The following is a 19,529-nucleotide window of genomic DNA, read 5'->3' as shown; positions in this document are numbered from 1 at the left end:
ATTAACATAAATGTGGTCCATTAACGGTGACTGTCTCAACACAGACATCTAGCACGAACCCACCAACTCCCACAGCTACCTGGACTACGCCTCCTCCCATCCTGCCTCCTGTAAAAACACTATCCCTTATTCCCAATTCCTCAGCCTCCGCCGCATCTGCTCCCAAGAGGACCAATTCTGCCACAGGACATACCAGATAGTGTCTTATTTCAAAGACCGCAATTTCCCCTCCCATTTGGTCGATGATGCCCTCCAGCGCATCACGTCCACTTCCTGCACCTCTGCTCTCGAACCTCACCCTTCCAATCGCAACAAGGACAGAATGCCGCTAGTCCTCACCTTCCACCCCACCAACCTCCGATATATCACATAATTCTCTGCCATTTCCACCATCTACAAGCAGACCCTGCACCAAGAATATATTTCCCTCCTCACCCTACCCAATTTCTGTAAAGACCATTCCCTCCGCGACTCTCGTCAAGTCCATGCCACCCCCACTAACCCGCCCTACCCTCCTGGCACCTTCCCCTGAACAACATTGCACATTGCAAATTGCAAAACTGCACCCACACCACCCCCTTTACCTCTGTCCAAGGCCCCAAAGGAGCTTTCTACATCTGACAGAGATCTACCTATACACGTCATTTACTGTATCTAGTGCTTCCGATGTGGTCTCCTCAGCATTGGGGAGACAGGATGCCTCATTGTGGAATGCTTCAAAGAACATCTCCAGGACACATGGATGAAACAACTCCACTGCCCTATGGCTGAACACTTTAACTCCCCCTCCCACTCTCCCAAAGACATGCAGGCCCTGGGCCCCCTCCTTACCAAACCCTCATCACCTGCCACCTGGAGAAAAATGCCTCATCTTCCACCTCGGGACCACCCAACCACATGGCATCAATGTGGATTTCACTAGTTTCCTCATTTCCCCTCCCCCCACCTTATCCCAGATCCAACCTTCCAACTTGGCATCACCCTCTTGACCCATCCTACCTGTCCATCTTCCTTCCCATCTATCCGCTCCACCCTCCTCTCTGGCCTATGACCTTCACCCCCACCTTCATCTACCTATTGCATTCTCAGCTACTTTCCTCCCCACTCCCACCCTCCCATTTATCTCTCATTCCCCATGGCCCACAAGCCCCATTCCTAACGAAGAGCTTATGCTCAAAATGCCAATTCTCCTGCTCCTCGGATGCTGCCTGACCGGCTGTGCTTTTACAGCACCACACTCTTGACTCTGATCTCCAGCATCTGCAGTCCTCACTTTCTCCCAGTTAACTGTTCGATTAAAAAATGAGGTCTGCAGATGCTGGAGATCACAGCTGCAAATGTGTTGCTGGTCAAAGCACAGCAGGCCAGGCAGCATCTCAGGAATAGAGAATTCGACGTTTCGAGCATAAGCCCTTCATCAGGAATAAGGATGAAGGGCTTATGCTCGAAACGTCGAATTCTCTATTCCTGAGATGCTGCCTGGCCTGCTGTGCTTTGACCAGCAACACATTTGCAGCTTCTCCCAGTTAACTGCCCACTAAAATGATTTGCCATGCATTGAGTGATACCAAATCCAGCTATAAAACCTAAATAAGGAAATTAAACCTCATCTACTCATCTAACATTGACCTAGGCACCAGAAATGACAATGGCAAAGCAAGTCCTGTCACAGCAGACAGGTTCCTGAGATGGCAGGATTGACTTCCAAAGAGAAACTGGATTGGTTAGGTTATGGTCATGGGAATAAAGAATAGGGGGGCGGGGTTCATGAAAAACTATAAAAATCTACTGGACTAAACTGGTAAATGCAGGCAAAGTGCTCCTCATGACCAGGGAGTCCAGGATCAGGGGTCACAGCTTAAGGTTATGAGGAAGGCCATTCAGGACTGAGATGAGGAGGTATTTCTTCACCCAGCGGGTGGCGAGCATGTGGAATTCTCTACCACAGAAAGTGATTGAGACTGGAACACTGAATGTTTCAAAAAAAGGAGTTAGATATTGTTCTTAGAGCTAAAAGGATCAAAGGATATGGGGAGAAAGCAGGAACAGGATACTGAGCTGGATGATTAGCTTTTGAATGACTGAACAGGTTTGAAAGACTGATTTGACATACTCCTCCTGTTCCTTTCTCTGTTTCTATTTTCTATGTATTTGACCAGACTGAACTTTCTGTGGACAATACATGACTTGAATAATTGTTCATATTGTTCCAGTTTTGTACCCATATGGGATCAGCCCCTCTAATGATGCAGTAATTTACCAGCACAATTCTTCAGGACTGCTGCTATCCTCAGTAGCTCATGCTGTGTCCAGAGTCTTCAGCTCTTTCTAGATGTTGTACGGAGTGTATCGATTTGACTGAAGACTGGCATTTGAAAAACGAGAGAACCTCAGGAAGAGACCAGGATAGATGATCCACTTGGCTGAGTTCTGGATCAGAGTGAATAGAAACATGTGTGAAGCCTCGCCCTCATTCTTTCATTCTTTCCTTGCCCCCACCGTTCATGACTGAATGAGACAGAGCCACAGAGCTTCAACCTGATTTATTGATTTTAGGATCACCTCGATCTGTGTGTAAGGCAGCTGTGTCTCAAATGCCTTATCAAAAGGAAGTACACTATTACATTTTGTAAATAAAATAAACAATTTGAACACAGATGCTGAACTTCAATATGAGCATTCGCGTCAACATTATCGACCAGATGAAAAGCTTCATTCCCCTCCTCACTTTAATCACTCCCAGCTGAGGACTGGTTAATGTCTTGGGGATAACACTGGTCCTCCAAGAGATATTTCACGGAGATCTATTAAGGTTCCACTTGCTTCCTGCCAGTGTCCCTCCATTTCTAGTGTTTCATTTTTTTCCCCTTTGTTATACTGTAAACAAACAACCGCCTCTCCACTTGCACCGAGTCTCTTTGTAACGTATGTTTTGCTAAAGAAAATTCCCTGAGCCTGACCTTGGTCACGTTGTGCTTTGTTGACATTTGATATTAAGAGCGCCTCGCATACCAGACTGTACCATTCCAACAGCGAGGGAAAACCTTCCTTTACACCATATACTAATGATTGGGTATTATCAACATATCTAAATCGCTTTTTATCGGGACCTAATATATTGCAAGCAAAACCAAAATGATAACGGGATTTAAAACACCATGCTGCACCGTTTTAAACACCCCAATCGTTTTGGGTTGTTTCAAAACAATTTCTCCCTGTAACAATGTAATTATTTATAAATGACATTCCGAACTGCTTTCTCTCATAATTATCAATACACGAAGATGTTCAAACGCCACCATAACCTGATGATACCCCTGCACGTTTCGATCGTATCCTTTTCAGTTTGACTGTAGAAAGACACGGGAAGCAGACGGAAGTAAGGCGAGCTCTGGTGAACTCTAAACTCTTGCCATTTCCTTACGCCCCTGGTAGCTGCTGGAACAGCTCGAACCGAGCATTTTTAAAAAAAAATTCCCTTTTTTTAAAACTCAGGCGAGCTCCTACATTGGAGTAAATGCTTCTCTGCAAAGGTTCTTCATGATGCTGACGGCATCGGCGCGCCTCTTGGTGAGTTTCCAATCGTCAGTTTCATTCGCCCATGACCTGTTACATTGTAGCAAAACAAATCGGATTTATTCGGGAAAAAGAAGACACAGGAGGAAGTGATGATTTATACATTGTAACCATAGCTTGTTTATCATGTACAGTAATAGCTGGTAGATGTTTATTGCACGCTTGAAATCGCACCAAGCAGCGAGCATTGCACACGTGCTGAATGTCACTCTGTCCTGCCCTGTTGTTGAGCTCCAGTAAAACTTGCAGCCCCCACCATCATTCTGGCTGATTGCTGGAGACTCGAGACTTGTTTGTTGTTGCATTTTATTAGTAAGCCCTCATCGAACCTGCCCATACATGCAGAAATAGGCTTTAAAATTAAATAAAAAGGGAAAGGAAGAATTGTATTTCTAACCCGCCACTTTTCGGAAGACCTCAAAGCACTATACAGTCAGTGAAATATGTTGTAAATGTAGTGTTAGAAGGGCGTGGTATTTCTCCGCGTTCCAAATACTGTCTTAAGGCAGAGGTGTGGACACTTTATTTTTGTCTTTTTTTTGTGTGTGTCAAACTGCTGACAACAGTTAATTCGTGTTTCATTTCCTGCCCAGCGAGATCACGCCTCCGAAGTGTTGCCTGCATGTCACTGCATAAAATGGCCTGTTGGCTTTGACCTGCAGTTTATCGGCATGAAACCAAAGGGCGCAGATATTAGTTTTTTTTGTCATTCAGAACCTAACCTGAGAATTAAGCTTGGCAGCTTTGTGTTTTGGTGAAAGTCATTTTAAATGTAATCTGTGCGAATTTAAGTAGGGTAACCGACGTTCCACAAATCTCCCATCTTGATTGAAAGTGTGGGAACAACCTAAACAGTGACCTGTGTGTTTATTTCATTCAAACAGTCCACAACTTGCATTTATATAAAGCAGCCATGGTACTTCATAGGGGTGTTCTCAGGCACTATTTGCTCTGAGCCGTATAAATTGATATTAGTATGGGTAAGAAAATGCTTGCTCAAAAAAGAGATGCTACATGTCTTGAAAAGAAGTTAAGGGAAGAATTCCAGAACTTGGTGCCCAGGATATGTACAGAGGCAGCATTGACTGACTGGATGAGCGATTAACATCACGAGTGCTGGAGAGTCCAGGGTCTGAGGAGAGTGGGGTGAAGAGAATCAGGGGAAATGATGGAGGCAGGACATTTGAGGCCAGAGAGGCATTTAAAAATAACAAATTTTAAAATTGAAATTTTCCTGGACTGAAGCTTAGGTAGGTGAAGGATAAATCTTTAACACCTGATGAAGAAGCAGCGCTCCGAAAGCTAGTGTTTTCAAATAAACCCATTAGACTATAAACTGGTGTCATGTGATTTTTGACCTTGTCCAATCCAGTCCAAAACTGGCACCTCCATTTCATGAATAAATGGGATTTGGTTTGAAACTTAATGTCTGAGTTAAAGAGGATATCAATCCAGATCAGCTTGGTGTAATAAAAGCTCATGTTTGGAAGGATATGGGAAGTATCACTTGGAATCATAGAGATGTACAGCACAGAAACAGACCTTTCAGTCCAACTTGTCCACACCGACGAGATATCCTAACCTAATCTAGTCCCATTTGCAAACACTAGGACCATATCCCTCTAAACCCTTTCCTATTCATGTACCCATCTAGATGCCTTTTAAATGCAGTAATTATACCAGTCTTCACCACTTCCTCTGGCAGCTCATTCCATACATGCACCACCCTCTGTGTGAAAAAGTTGCCCCTTAGGTTCCTTTTATGTATTTCCCCTCTCACCTTAAACCTGTGCTCTCTCATTCTGGACTTCCCCCACCCCAGGAAAAAGACCTTGTCTATTCGAAATGCCGCCTTCACTATCCTATCTACCTGCGACTCTACTTTCAAGGAGCTATGAACCTGCATTCCAAGGTCTCTTTGGTGAGCAACACTCCCTAGGACCTTACCATTAAGTGTATAAGGCCTGCTTTGATTTGCTTTTCCAAAATGCAGCACCTCACATTTAAATAAATTAAACTCCATCTGCCACTCCTCAGCCCAGTGGCGTATCTGATCAAGAGCCCATTGGACTTTCAGCAGAAGGAGACAGTCATGCCAGTTTACTTCAGCCTATCTTTTCAGGAGGAGGAATGTTATTGCTAGGTAAAACAAGGACTGCAGATGCTGCAAACTAGAGTCTAGAGTGGTGCTGGAAAAGCACAGCAGGTCAGGCAGCATCCAAGGAGCAGGAAAATCGAAGTTTCGGGCAAAAGCCCTTCCTGATGAAGGGCTTTTGCCCGGGAATGTTATTGCTGCCTGCCATGCTCCTGGGTTCGCAGTCAGACCAGGAACCATGCCAGAACTTGTATCCTGATGATTCGGGGTTGCTGACTCAGAAGACCAAACCGATAGGCCTAGTCTCTAAAATGACAGCGGATTCACCACACATGCCATCACCCATTTATTCTGAAAAAAGAAACGTAGCGACCTTTGGCAGTAAGAGATACTCATGTTTAAGTGGTCCCAATTGTAAATGTTGACACCATGGCACCATTTTCTTTTTAAAAAAAGCATTTCCAGTAATGTGCAGAGTTTAGCTTGGGTTACTCACTGGCAGAGGAAGAAGCATTCAAATTGCACCTTTCACTGACTTTGTGATGTTCCAAAGTGTTAGGCTGCAATGATCACATTATTAACTGTAAATTTCTGAGTTTGTGCAAAATAGGTGGCATACTAATCCAGTGTGATAATGATCAGCTGATTGACTCTCTTTCAGTAAGGCAAGCTTGCCTTATTGGTCCAGGTAATTTGGAATAACTCCTCAATCCTTCTTTAGAATTATGCCACAAGATCTTTTGCATTTCCTTGAGAGAGCAGGCAGGGATTTTAATGCAATTTCTTATCTTAAAAAAAGACTTATTGCATTCCTCCCTCCCACTGTATTGGCGTGTTCATGTCATTTGAGTGGAACATGAACCCAAACCTTCTGACTTGGAGACATACAGTTCTTGCCTTTGTCACCAGGGCGTTAGCAGACTGAAGTAAAAATGAATTGGACCTAGACAAATGTAGGAATGGAAGAAGCAAATGAGAAAATAATCTGGGAAAATGGGCAGCTAGCCTAGTGTTTCCTGGTCTTTGTTATGCATCCACAAGTAAATGTGTACTTGCAAGGAAAATCTTTCAGTAGTTTGGATATCACCACATGAGCTGTTTCCTCATTGGTCATGCCTTCAACTACTGTCTGCCTCTGTAACCCATTTCTCTCTTTCAGATCCTTAAAAATGAATTCTTAGATCATGCTTTTGTCACTCAGTATAATATCTCCTTATATTGCTTAATGTCATATTCTGTTTGTTAGCACTTTGATGAGTCAGCTTGAATGTTTTACTATGTTAGAGATGCTGTACACATACAAGTTTATTTTGTCTTAGCAGTAACAAGCACATCTCTCCATTCCCTTCCTCCAGGTAGCAGTAATTCCTACTTCATACTTAATGGAGTCCAATCTTTTATCGTTGGTGTTTCTCTGAAGCACTTTGCAAAAGCATATTGTTTCTTGATATCTGCTGTCTCCAGATTTGGCGTCAAGATTTTTTAAATTTCAAAAATATGCTTTTCTTTATCATTACGAATACAAGTACGAAACAGTTTAATACAGATTTTAAAGGAGAAACAGTGGAATTTTGACATCCCTTATTAGAGTTTCAATCTAGTTGCAATGAAAAAGGCATTTTCTAAACATGAAAAGAAATTATTTACATTCCCATGAAGGCTATCCGCTTCCCTACAGTGTGGGAACAGGCCCTTCAGCCCAAGAAATCCACACCGACCCTCCAAAGAGTAACCCACCCAGACACACTTCCCGATATTTCCCCCTCACTTATGCTCCTACCACTAATGGGCAATTTAGCATGGCCAATTCACCTGACTGGCACATTTTTTGGAATGTGGGAGGAAACCTATGCAGACACTGGGATGTTGTGCAAACTTCACACAGACAGTCACTCGAGACTGGAATCGAACCTGGGACCCTGGCACTGTGAGGCAGCAATGCTAACCACTGAGCCACTGTCTCAAAACTTAGCAGACCTTAGTTATATTTTGGCAGAAAGAACTTAGATAGTCGTGTTTCCCCACTCAGCCTTGGCAGCAGCTGTCCCAAGTTTTAGTGCTTCCCTCAGCATGTAGTCCTGAACCTGCCAGTCTGCAACACTTGTTCAAGGTCAATTCTTTTTACAGGGCTTTGTGTCAAGATGCATTGAGTAGACGTGGTTATCTGGGTTAATTCCTGGCCTATTCATGTGAACCTCCTTGTGATCAGTTGAAGGCAGCAATTATCTGGCCAGAGAGACCTGAGAAACAGAGAGAATTGTTTTTAAACATTTATCTGTGATGAAAGGTGCCCAAGGAGATAATGTCTTCACCCTGGTTTGCTGCTTGCTACTGTGATAATACCAATCTAGTTTAGAATACAATGAGATGTTATCTTTGAGAATAAACATTGGTGTGTAATTTGTGTTTTTGGAAAGGCTTTAGATTATAATCACGTTTACTAACCAATAAAAGATTAGTGTAACACAATCACCCTTTCATCACTCTGTTTGCTTTTTGCAGGTCATTTGGATCAAGGGTGACTTATTAACGTACACTCATTAAACTAGTCGTTAGATAAAAGACCCACAGCTTTCTACAGTGACATGACTGTCTTCATTCACATTCAATAAATGTTTCATCCTAAATAGTTACTGCTTCCTTTGCTGAAACCGCCTTTGTAGAATTCTATGCAAGGACATGTTATTGAAGAGAAAGTATTTGGTCCAAGTTCAAATTCTGTGTATCTTCACTTTTCTATCTTTTACCTAGACGGTCAGAGTATGGCGACCTACATTCTTCATCAAGTCACCAGGTGTCAGGTGTTCTCCAGAAAGGCCTTTCTCAACCTACTGTCCATTGCCTCAGCTGCCCGTTCCTCCATTGAAACACACACTGGAACGCTACCTCCTCGCACTGCAGCCTCTTGTGACCCCAGAAGAGCTGGAACAGACAAGGGAGATCGTGAGAGAGTTCAGTAGACCCTATAGCATTGGATCAAAACTACAGGACAGGCTGGAAAGGCGATCAAGAAGGACTGAAAACTGGGTAAGTGTTCTGATTGCCAGAGTAAACACTATGGAGTTACCTACAATTCCTTGCAGCATTCCTACTCAGAATGAAAGTGGGCAGGGGAAGGGCAACATGTTGAAATTAGAATTTTTTAATTTGAAAAATATACTTTATTCATAAAAAGTATTGTTATGTATATACATAATCACAAATGCAGTTCAGTTCTGTACTCTAGCATATCAAGGAAACAAAAACATTGGAGTTTGACTCTATCCACAAATCAAAAACATCTCTTTCACATGCATGTAAATATGGTCTTGTATGTGTGGCACTAGGAGGGTCCTATAACTGAATGGACCCCCACGGAACATCCATCCACTTGCGGTAGCACTGAATGGATCTAATGCGTAAATGTCATCCATCTAAATGCACTAATGGCTGTTGGTGGGATCTTGCAATCATTGGGTGGTTGGAAGGAGTCCCAGGATGGCTATGTCCCAGATTCTTGAGGCCCTGGAGGAGCTCTGCTAGAATAACTACAAACTCACCCAGATAGTCATGCGTGTCCTTTGGAAATGATGGGAGAATGTTCCAATTGTTTCCGCTCTCCAAATGACAACCCAGGGCTCAATCTGGTATATAGAAATGGCATCCCATCTGAAAAGGGTGAGTTCCTTTAACATGGTGAAGCCTGCACTGTGAGTGTTCACCAGCGATGCCCAGCTAATGACTCTATTTAGAGATCATTATCAATCCTGTTAACATAAGTTAAGATTGACATTTATAATTGCAAGAGGCAATTATTATATTGCATCAGTGCTCATGTCTAGCACAACTTATTTAGTCCTTCCTGAATACAGTTATTTTTGTGTGGCCCTTTCTTAATAGTTCAAATACTTCACACTTCACAATGGGATATCACAGTCTTTTATTTCTTGCCTGTATCCTTTCTTGTCATCTCTGCCGTCATTTCCTTTTCTTCCATTTCAGCTCACGGACTGGTGGCTCCAGAATGCTTATCTTGAGTGTCGACTTCCGCTGGCTGTTCACTCGAATCCTGCTGTAGTGCTGCCTAAACAGAACTACAATGATTGGAAAGGACAGCTCAGGTAGGAAAAGGCACCACCAAACCCAGGGCTGTTGCCCCATCTTTCATTCGCAGCTCATTACCTGGCAGCCTCATCCATCCCACTTCAATGAGACAAAAGTCAACATTATTAGTATTGAACATTTTTTTTTAACCTGTTTGTTGATGCTTCCTTATTTGTTCCTTTGACTTCTCAAATATCTGTCTCATCACTTTGTCATTTTTTTGAGTGCCAAGCGGATGACATTTCAGCTTCTCACATTGAACCTCCTTTAAACACCACAGCTTTCAAATCACTCCAACTTGTTGCTCCACTTGCACCATCTAGGTATTCTAATTTTATGTCAGTGGATGGGTCTTGAACTCAGGCCTACTGGCTCAGAGATGAGGCATTACCACTGTAGAGCCTTCCATAAAGCCTTCCATTTGCACAATATACTGTCCCTCCTGACTTAGCGTTTCCTGCACATTCAGTCATACAACTCTCTTCACTTCATCCAAATTAGGAATAAATGTGGTTGAAAAGTTGAAACCCCAGTACAGATCTATTGACAGGCTTGATTACAAAGTCAGGGTTGGATCTGAGATCACGCAGTGCAGTCGGTTCAGAGGGAAAGAGATTGGAATGGTTCAGGTGGTAAGGGATATTGAGGTGACCAGTGTCATGTCATCAGTTCACAATGTTCAGGCTGAGAGTAGGTAAGAGGCCAGAGGGAGGGGTCTCGGTGGAGGGATGGTGTTAAAAGCAGGTGAAGGGATCTATGGGTCAGGGAGAGGACTCTTGTCCAAAGAAATGGGTATGGAGGAAACGGCGATGGAAGAAGAGTTCAATGTCATGTTGTGTCTGAAATTCATTAAGGTGGGAGTGCATAAGAATTAAACAGATATCTTTGCTGAGGATAGAACATTCAGCATCAGAGAGTGGAAATTCAGAGGGATATAAATACACAACAGGAGGTGTGTTGGGAGAGGGGATGGAGTCAGAGGGAAGATGAGGGAGGGAAGGTTTCAAACGAGTGTAAGCATTCTTATGTTTCTGAATGCCTGAATAAAAACTAAGATATTTCTGCCCACCACTAACTACTACAAACCCACCAACTCCCACAGTTACCTTGACTATACATCCTCGCACCTTGCTTCCTATAGTCCATCTCTCAGTTCCTCCATCTCTGTTGCATCCGATTCAACAAGGGGGGGGCCTCCAAAGTGGCCACCCACTTCCTCAACAGAGGATTCCCCACCACCATGATTGACAGGGCCCTCAGCTATTTATTTAGAACATTTGCTACCGTTTCCACTACCTCCGGGAGGATGCCATTACCGTCCTCCGCTTTGGCAGATTCCCATAGGGATTGTTCCCTCTCGCGATATCCTGGTCCACTCCTTCACCACTCTCGACATCTCCCCACACCCTCACAGCACCTTCCCATACAAGGTGTGACACCTGCTCATTTACGTTCTCCTTCTTCACTATCCAGGGCCCCAGACACACCTTCCAGGTGAAGCAGCGATTTACCTACACTTCACTCAATGTAGGAGGAAGTGAGAACTGCAGATGCTGGAAATCAGATTTGAGAGTGGGGTGCTGGAAAAGCACAGCAGGTCAGACAGCATTCGAGGAGCAGGAGAATCAATGTTATGGGCAAGAGTCCTTCATCAAATTTCTGATGCTGCTTGACCTGCTGTGCTTTTCCAGCACCCAACTCTCGACTCTTCACTCAATGTCTTATTTGCCTCTCACAATATGGTCTCCTCTGCATTGAGGTGAAAAGTAGAGATTGGATGACTGGAACACCAAATGCTGTTTGCAAAAATGACCCTGAATTTCCGATTGCCTGCCATTTCAACACACCGCCATGTTCCTTGGCCAACACCTGTCTCAGGCTTCCTGCAGTGCTCCTGCAAAACTCAACACAAGCTGGAAGAATAACACTTCACTTTCCACTGGGGAATCCTGCAGCCCTCTGGACTCAATATCAAGCTGAACAATTTTAGCGCTTGAGTACTTTCTGCCATGTCCTTACACTAGCACCCACACACCAGGCATTCTAATCATACGGGCTGCTATAACAAACAACTTGTAATGATCTCCCTTAGCAGCTATTCATTCTCCCCAGGCTGACTTTTAACCATTCCCTTGTCTGTCCAACTGTTTTTGTTCCTCTCTGGGCTGCATCTTCACCTATCATTTATCCCTTCTCCTTTGCTCCATGCCTTTTTTTTTAGCATATATACCAACCTTTTCCCATCTACAATCAGTTCTGAACAAGGGTCACTGGACTCGAAATGTTAATTTAGCTTCCTCTTCACAGATGCTGCCAGTCCCGTTAAGTTTTTCCAGCTATTTTTGTTCTTGTTATTAATTTCCAGCATCCGTAGTTCTTTGGTTTTTAGATTTAGTCTTGAATTTGATCAAAGACTGGGTATCCACAGTCTTCTAAATCAGTGAATTCCCAAAATTCAGGACCACCTCATGAAGAAATCTCCTCATCTCAGCTCAAAAAGGCACACCTACCATGATGCTGACATAATGATCGATGTTTGTAGACAATGTAAATTTGTTCTTGTTTTCAAGGTAAAGTGACAACCAAGATCCCAGACCAGAATAGCAATAATTTTCCAAACTTCAGCTTCTTTGGTGCAAGTTAATCTCACTCCCTTACAGTTGCAATTAAACTGCTTATTATCGCTTATTGTCACTTATTATATTATCGATGTATAAAGAAAATATTCTGTGAAGTCTTGCCACTAATTCACCTTCTGCATTTGTTGATATATTTAGGTGTATAAGTTGATAATTGAATGTCCCTTTGTCGTATTTGGGTTGCAATTCTGAATCCTTCCTGGTCTGATGTCAGAGTAACTTAGCCATTTTGTAATACTTCCTCTTCTTACTGCAATTCCTTTCTTCCTTCAGGTTTGCAGCTAAACTAATTGCTGGAGTGCTTGACTTCAAGTCTAAGGTTGACAGGCAAGTTCTTCCAACTAGTTCCATTGGAGTTTCCCAAAAGCCAATGGATATCAATTCATATGCGATTCCTGGAAAATGTGATGTATTAACTGTCTGATCAATGTACAGTGTAACATATTTATATAACAGCCACTCATCATTTTAATTCAGGAAAGAATTGTGGGATTGTCAGGCACTGTGTGAGTAGCACTCGGTCCTGATCAATTGATTTCCTAGAAATTTTAAATGATGCAGCGCAGATACAGAGTGCACATCCCATCAGGTCTGTGCTGGATATTTGAAGGAACTGTCTAATTTGTCTCTGTCCCCTATTCTTTCCTCCTAGCTCTATCAATTTTTGCCTTTACACATTGTGAAATGTGCAAACCAATAGTGTTTTGAAAACCCTGATGGCATTTGCTTTGCCCATCCTTTCAGGCCACGCATTCTGCTTTTGTCCATCTGACTCACTTTGTCTTTACTGATAAAAGACTAATTTGGTAATAACTCCAACTGGGAATGTAGGCGGCTAAGTCAAACACACATTTTAAACAAAAACGATCTATTGTGCAAAACCTTTCACAACTGAGATTCCGAAAGGTAAAGTTAAGAGATATTTTGATGGTGTAAATAAACAACAACTATTTCCATAGTCAAGAGATCAGTGATCAAAGGACACAATTGGTAAAAGAACCAAAGGAGAAAAGTGAGCCAAGTGATTAGTTCAGTCAAACTGCACAGATGATTATACTCCATTGGAATAACATTGCATCACGTCGGTTGTTATTTTGAGAAGGACACTTTGACTATGGTGAGGCAAACAAAAAACTGGCATAACAGCAAAAGCGTGTACCTGACACAAAGGAAAGTGGTTGTGGTTGTTCTTCTTTGATCACTGCTCAGCTCAAATGACATCTTTGTAGAAGTTCCTCAGGATAGTGTCCCTGGCACAACCATCTTCAGTTGCTTCATTAAGCCATTCCTTTGATCGCAAGGTTAGAGGTGGAGATGTTAGCTGACAATTGCACAACGTTCAGCACCGTCCACAATTATCAGATACTGGAAGAGTTGATATGCAACTGCTGCAAAATCTGAACAATAGCCATGTTCAGGTTGACAAGTGGCAAGTAACATTTCTGCCACTCAAGTGCAAAGAAATGACCATCTCCAACATAACCACTTGACCTTTAATGATGTTAGCATCTGAATGCTGAATACGAGTAAGTGAGGACTGCAGATGCTGGAGATCAGAGCTGAAAAATGTGTTGCTGGAAAAGCGCAGCAGGTCAGGCAGCATCCAAGGAGCAGGAGAACTGACGTTTCGGGCATAAGCCCTTCTTCAGGAGTGAGGAAGGTGTGCCAAGCAGGCTAAGAAAAAAGATAGGGAGGAGGGACTTGGGGGAGGGGCATTGGGAATGCGATAGGTGGAAGGAGGCTAAGGTGAAGGTGATAGGTTGGAGAGGGATGGGGGCGGAGAGATCGGGAAGAAGATTGCAGGTCAAGAAGGCGATGCTGAGCCCAAGGTTGGGACTGAGATAAGGTGTGGGGGGGAGGGGAAATGAGAAAGCTGGAGAAATCTGCATTCATCCCTTGTAGTTGGAGGGTTCCTCGGCAGAAGATGAGGCACTCTTCCTCCAGGCATTGTGTTGCCATGGTCTGGCGATGGAGGAGGCCAAGGACCTGCATGTCCTTGGTGGAGTGGGAGGGGGAGTTAAAGTGTTCAGCCACGGGAGGTTGAGTTGGTTGGTGCGGGGGTCCCAGAGGTGTTCTCTGAAACGTTCCGCAAATAGGCGGCCTGTCTCCCCAATATAGAGGAGGCCACATCGGGTGCAACGGATGCAGTAAATGATGTGTGTGGAGGAGCAGGTGAATTTGTGATGGATATGGAAGGATCCCTTGGGGCCTTGGAGGGAAGTGAGGGGGGAGGTGTGGGCACAAGTTTTGCATTTCTTGCGGTTACAGGGGAAGGTGCCGGAACTGGATGTTGGGTTGGTGAGGGGTGTGGACCTGACGAAGGAGTTGCGGATGGAGTGATCTTTCCAGATAGGGGAGGGGAGGGAAATATATCCTTGGTAGTGGGGTCTGTTTGGAGGTGCCGAAAATGACGAAGGATGATACAATGTATCTGGAGGTTGGTAGGGTGGTAGGTGAGGACCAATGGGGTTCTGTCTCTGAATACTGAATACTCAGCTAGCAACATTGACTGGAAACTGAACTGGCCTAGCCATATGAATACGATGGCTATGACAGCTAGATCAGAGGTTAGAACTCTTACAGCGCATCCTACTCCTAACTTCCTGTTCTCTGTCTATGAGGCACATGTTTAGGAGTGTGATGGAATATTCCCCACTTGCCTGGTTCAGTGCAGCTTCAACAACACTCCAGAGGCTTGACACCATCCAGGACAAGGCAGTCTGCTTGATTGCCACCCATCCACAGAAATTGACTCTCTCACCACCAATGCTCAATACCTTCAATGTGTACTAGCTACAAGATGTACTTCAGAAATTCACAAAGACACCTTCTAACTCATCACCATTTTCATCAAGAAAGGGTAGCAGAGACACCATAAGCTGCAGGTTCCCCTCCTTCTTAACTTGGAAATATATTGTCATTTTTTTCAGAGTCACTGGATCAAAACTCTGAAACTCCTTTCAGAATGATGTTGTTGGTCTACATACACCAAGTAGACTGCAATGGTTTAAGAAGTCAAGTCACCATTCTCTTCTCTAAGGCAACCTAGAGATGGGCAGTAAATGCTGGCTCAGTCAATGAAGCGTACAATCCATGTAATGGTGTACAGAAGATGATGCTTTGAGGAAGCAATCTGATTTGACCCACTCCCCCCCCCACCCCCCCCCCCCGGCTCTTCCCCGTGACCTGAGAATTTATTTCCTGAATCAAGTATTTAAGAAGTTCTTGTTTCAGAGATGTGACTAAAAATGCCTGCATTTTCCAGATCATCACAGTTTACTGCATTAAAAGGATTAACTTCCTTGGTTCTTTGCCAATTATTTTAAGCCTCTGTCCAGATCCTGAATCGTAGTTTGGACAACATTTTAGCTACATTTAGTACCATCGTATTCCTACAAGTTCCCTTCACATGGGTCTCTATGTGGTTCTGATTGCAGCTGATGGTAATACTGGACAAGTCAGATCCTGAATGAAACCTGGCTCAATCGATCATATATTTAAATTTTATAGTTTCTTACGTGGTGGTTACTCATTGAAATATACTCATACAATGATGCAGATGGTCTTTAAAAGATGTTCTTTTATTTCATAAAAAGAAAAAATGAAAATTATAAAGATATGTACATAGGACGTTAGAAAAATCTTAAACGGCAAAACAAAATTTCAACCTGTTTCCCAACATCATCCTTTTACAGATACTCATTTCCATAGAAATTTCCCTCCTTTTTTAATCTCTTTAGGTTTTACTTAACTCATGTTTTCCAGCTTATTTTCCCTGAACTGTTGAGCCAATTTTACAATTTGTTTCAGTGTGCTTGTATGAACCTTTTACATTCCAAAGGTGCAGTTTTTTTGGTTATAACACTTGATGACTTGTATATGAACTCTCCTGGCTTAGAAATTTCACAAATTAAGACACTTCATGTGGTTATAGAGTGATAGAGTCATAAAGCTGTGCATGCCGACCAGCTATCTGAAAGTAATCTAGTCCCATTTGCCAGCATTTGGCCAATATCCCTCTAAACCCTTCCTATTCATTTATCCAACCAGATGCCTTTTAAATGTTGTAATTATACCAGCCTGCAACACTTCCTCTGGCAGATCATTCCACACATGCACCACCCTCTGCAAGAAAAAGTTGCCCCTTAGATTCCTTTTAAATCTTTCCCCTCTCACCCTAAATCTATGTCATCCAGTTCTGGACTCCCCCATCCCAGGGAAAAGACCTTGTCTATTTACCCTATCCATGTCCCTCATGATTTTGTAAACCTCTACAAGAACCCCCGCCCAACCTCTGACGTTCCAGAGATAGTAGCTCCAGCTTAGTCAGTCTTTCCTGAAAGCTCAAATCCTCCAACCCTTGCAATGTTTTTGTAAATTTAAGCTGAGAGGGGAAAGATTTAAAAAGGACGTGAGTGGTAACTTTCATGCAGAGGATGGTGAGCATATGGAACAAGCTGCCAGAGAAGGTGGTGGAGCTGGGTACAATTACAACATTTAACAGGCATCTGGATGAACGTATGAATAGAGAGGATTTGAGGGATATGGGCCAAATGCTGGAAAATGGGATCACGTAAACTTGGGTTGTCTGGTCAGTGCAGACGAGTTGGACCAAAAGGTTTGTTTCTGTGCTGTATGATTCTATGACTCTATCTCCAGAATACACAGTTCTTTGTTTTATTTTACTCAGCTAGGGTGACTGGTTCCCCACAACTGGTCTGAAAAACATGACTTTCTGCAAGGGTGAAATTTGTTCTCCTTTCTGGCCTGAATTTCTGTTTTTTTGAACTGAACAGAAGTCAAAAGCTAAACTAATGGTATCTGGTCATTTGTAAACACAGCAGTTTAAGCATTAATTTGGTAATGCTATTGGCATCTGGGCAAGAACATGACTGAAGAGACTTACTTTCTTGAACATTATATTTTTTGGTCAATGTTTCAAATGACTTTCTAACCCTTTTATTCGAAAAACCTTCTCAAAACTTGACAAAATCCACTAGGAAGTTGCCAGATATGGAAGGTTTGAGTTATAAAGAAAGGCTGGATTGGCTGGGACATTTTTCCCTGGAGTGTAGGAGGTTGAGAGGCGACCCAATGGAAGTTTATAATATAATGAGAGGTATAGATAGAATTAATGGTAGTTGTCTTTTCTCTAGGATGGGGGATTTCAAGACTACAGGACACATTTTTAAGGTGAGGGGAGAGAGATTTAAACAAGACATGAGCAACAAATGTTTTACATGGAGGGTGGCTCCCATGTGAAATGAACTTCCTGAGGAAGTGGTGGATGTGGATACAATTACAATGTTTAAAGGTGTTTGGATAAGTAGATGAAGAGGAAAGGTTTGGAAGGATATGGGCCAAGAGCAGGCAGGTTGGACTAATATAGTTTGGGATTATGTTTAGCATGGACTGGTTGGACCAAAGGACCTGTTTCCATGCTACATGATTTATGAGTCTATCTGTCTCTATTTTAAAATCCAAATCCCAGGGAATAATATGTGGTTTACCTTTTGTCCCAATGGTCAATGTAAACTTGTTGGATTCTCTGAGACTGATGGTAGTCTGAGAGTCTACTGTTCATCTACTTTTTTTCTTAAAAATTATTCTTTTTCCCACTGCATTGAAGGCAGCTCAGAGCAGGTTCATTTCGATGATCGCAGAATGGACAGATTGTCTTCAGAGCAAAGGTTGAACAGGTTGAGACACTACTCATTGCAGTTAAGAGGAATGAGAGTTATTTCATTTAAACATATAGAATTCTTGAGGGGCTGGACAAGGTAAATGCTGAGAGAATATTTTCTGTCATGGGCGAGTCTAGGAACAGAGGGCATAGTCTCAGAATAAAGGGGATGCTGATTTAAGATTGAGACGATGAGGTATTTCTTCCTTCAGGGTTGAGAGTCTTTGGAACTTCTTGGCCTATTCATTTTCCTATTTCTTATGGTCTTACAGCTCATGTTTATTAGGTTGTTATTGCAAGCTGTTTCAATTTGCTGCTGTCTCTATGAACTCCCTTTTTTTGTTTTTAGAAAAACTCTTCAAACAGAGTATATAAGAGGTAAACCCCTCTGTATGGATCTGTACCCGAGAATCCTGTCATCTTGCCGCCTCCCAGGACCCAAACATGACACTTTGATAAACTATGGCTTCACCAGGAGCCCACCAACTCATATCACAGTTGTTCGCAATTTTCAGGTAAAGTCCAAGAATGTCAAGACAAATACTAATGTAATACAAATCTTGTCTGAAACTAACCATCCTCATCACCAATGTCTTATTTATTAGTGTATAAAGTGCATTCTTTTACAATATTTATCCCTCAACTAAAAGCATGCATACAGACTTCTGCCACAACCACAATGACTTTTGTGCATCATGTTTTATACAGAATTACAAATTTTATTGCACCTCAAAATTGAATGCTTTCAGATGTCTGAAGTTTCCAAAACGGATGATAAATATGCATGTCTCCTTTTTTTTTGTTGTATAGCAATGACAAAGTGCTTACATTAGTGAAAGGATTTATCTTCCTCCCATTCATCCTCCAACGTGATATCTCAGTGACCATTCTCCATGTGAGAGTGGAATAAGTATCAGCTATTCAACTTGAACACAACACTGCAAAGCTCAATAAAAACCAAAAGAACTGCAGAAGCTATAAATCAGAAACAAAAACAGAACTTGCTAGAAAAACTCAGCAGGTTTGGCAGTATCAGTGGAGAGAAATTAAAGTTAATATTTCAGGTCGGGTGACCCTTCTTCAGAACTGATCATAGCAAGGAAAATATGCAAAAAATAGGGTGGGGGAAGGGGCTAAGTAGGAAATGATAGATGAGGACAGAGCCCACAAGAAACAAAACAATTGAACAGACAAAGGAATAGATAGCAATCTGGCTCGGAGGGTGAATAACTATTAATGGGGACCATTAGTGGCTAACAATGGGTGGTGTGTAATAGCAGACTATGTGACAACAAGACCTGATGTATGGGGGGGGGGGGGGGGGGGGGGGGGGGGGGGGAGTTGCAGTGGTTTGGGGTAAGGACATGGGGCAACTCAAGCCCTAAAGTTATTTGACACAACGTCCTGCTCGCTTGCCCATTTGTCTGTCCTCGGCTTGCTGCAATGCTCCAAT

At 42.8% G+C, this 19,529-nt stretch overlaps 1 protein-coding gene across 1 annotated transcript in view; it reads left to right on the top strand.

Moving 5' to 3' along the window:
• The first annotated feature begins 3,269 nt into the window (after positions 1-3,269).
• Positions 3,270-19,529, top strand: part of LOC132832813 (carnitine O-acetyltransferase-like) — a 42,486-nt gene continuing 26,226 nt past the window's right edge. The window contains exons 1-5 of the mRNA XM_060850965.1: positions 3,270-3,570; positions 8,423-8,698; positions 9,653-9,771; positions 12,667-12,720; positions 18,426-18,591. Of these exons, the coding sequence (XP_060706948.1) occupies positions 3,541-3,570; positions 8,423-8,698; positions 9,653-9,771; positions 12,667-12,720; positions 18,426-18,591 (645 nt within the window). The 5' untranslated portion in view covers positions 3,270-3,540. The remainder of the gene's footprint in view (positions 3,571-8,422; positions 8,699-9,652; positions 9,772-12,666; positions 12,721-18,425; positions 18,592-19,529) is intronic.

The sequence above is a fragment of the Hemiscyllium ocellatum genome, chromosome 35 (genome assembly GCF_020745735.1).
Source record: "Hemiscyllium ocellatum isolate sHemOce1 chromosome 35, sHemOce1.pat.X.cur, whole genome shotgun sequence".
Lineage (NCBI taxonomy): Eukaryota > Metazoa > Chordata > Chondrichthyes > Orectolobiformes > Hemiscylliidae > Hemiscyllium > Hemiscyllium ocellatum.
This window is presented reverse-complemented; position numbering and strand designations above follow the sequence as displayed.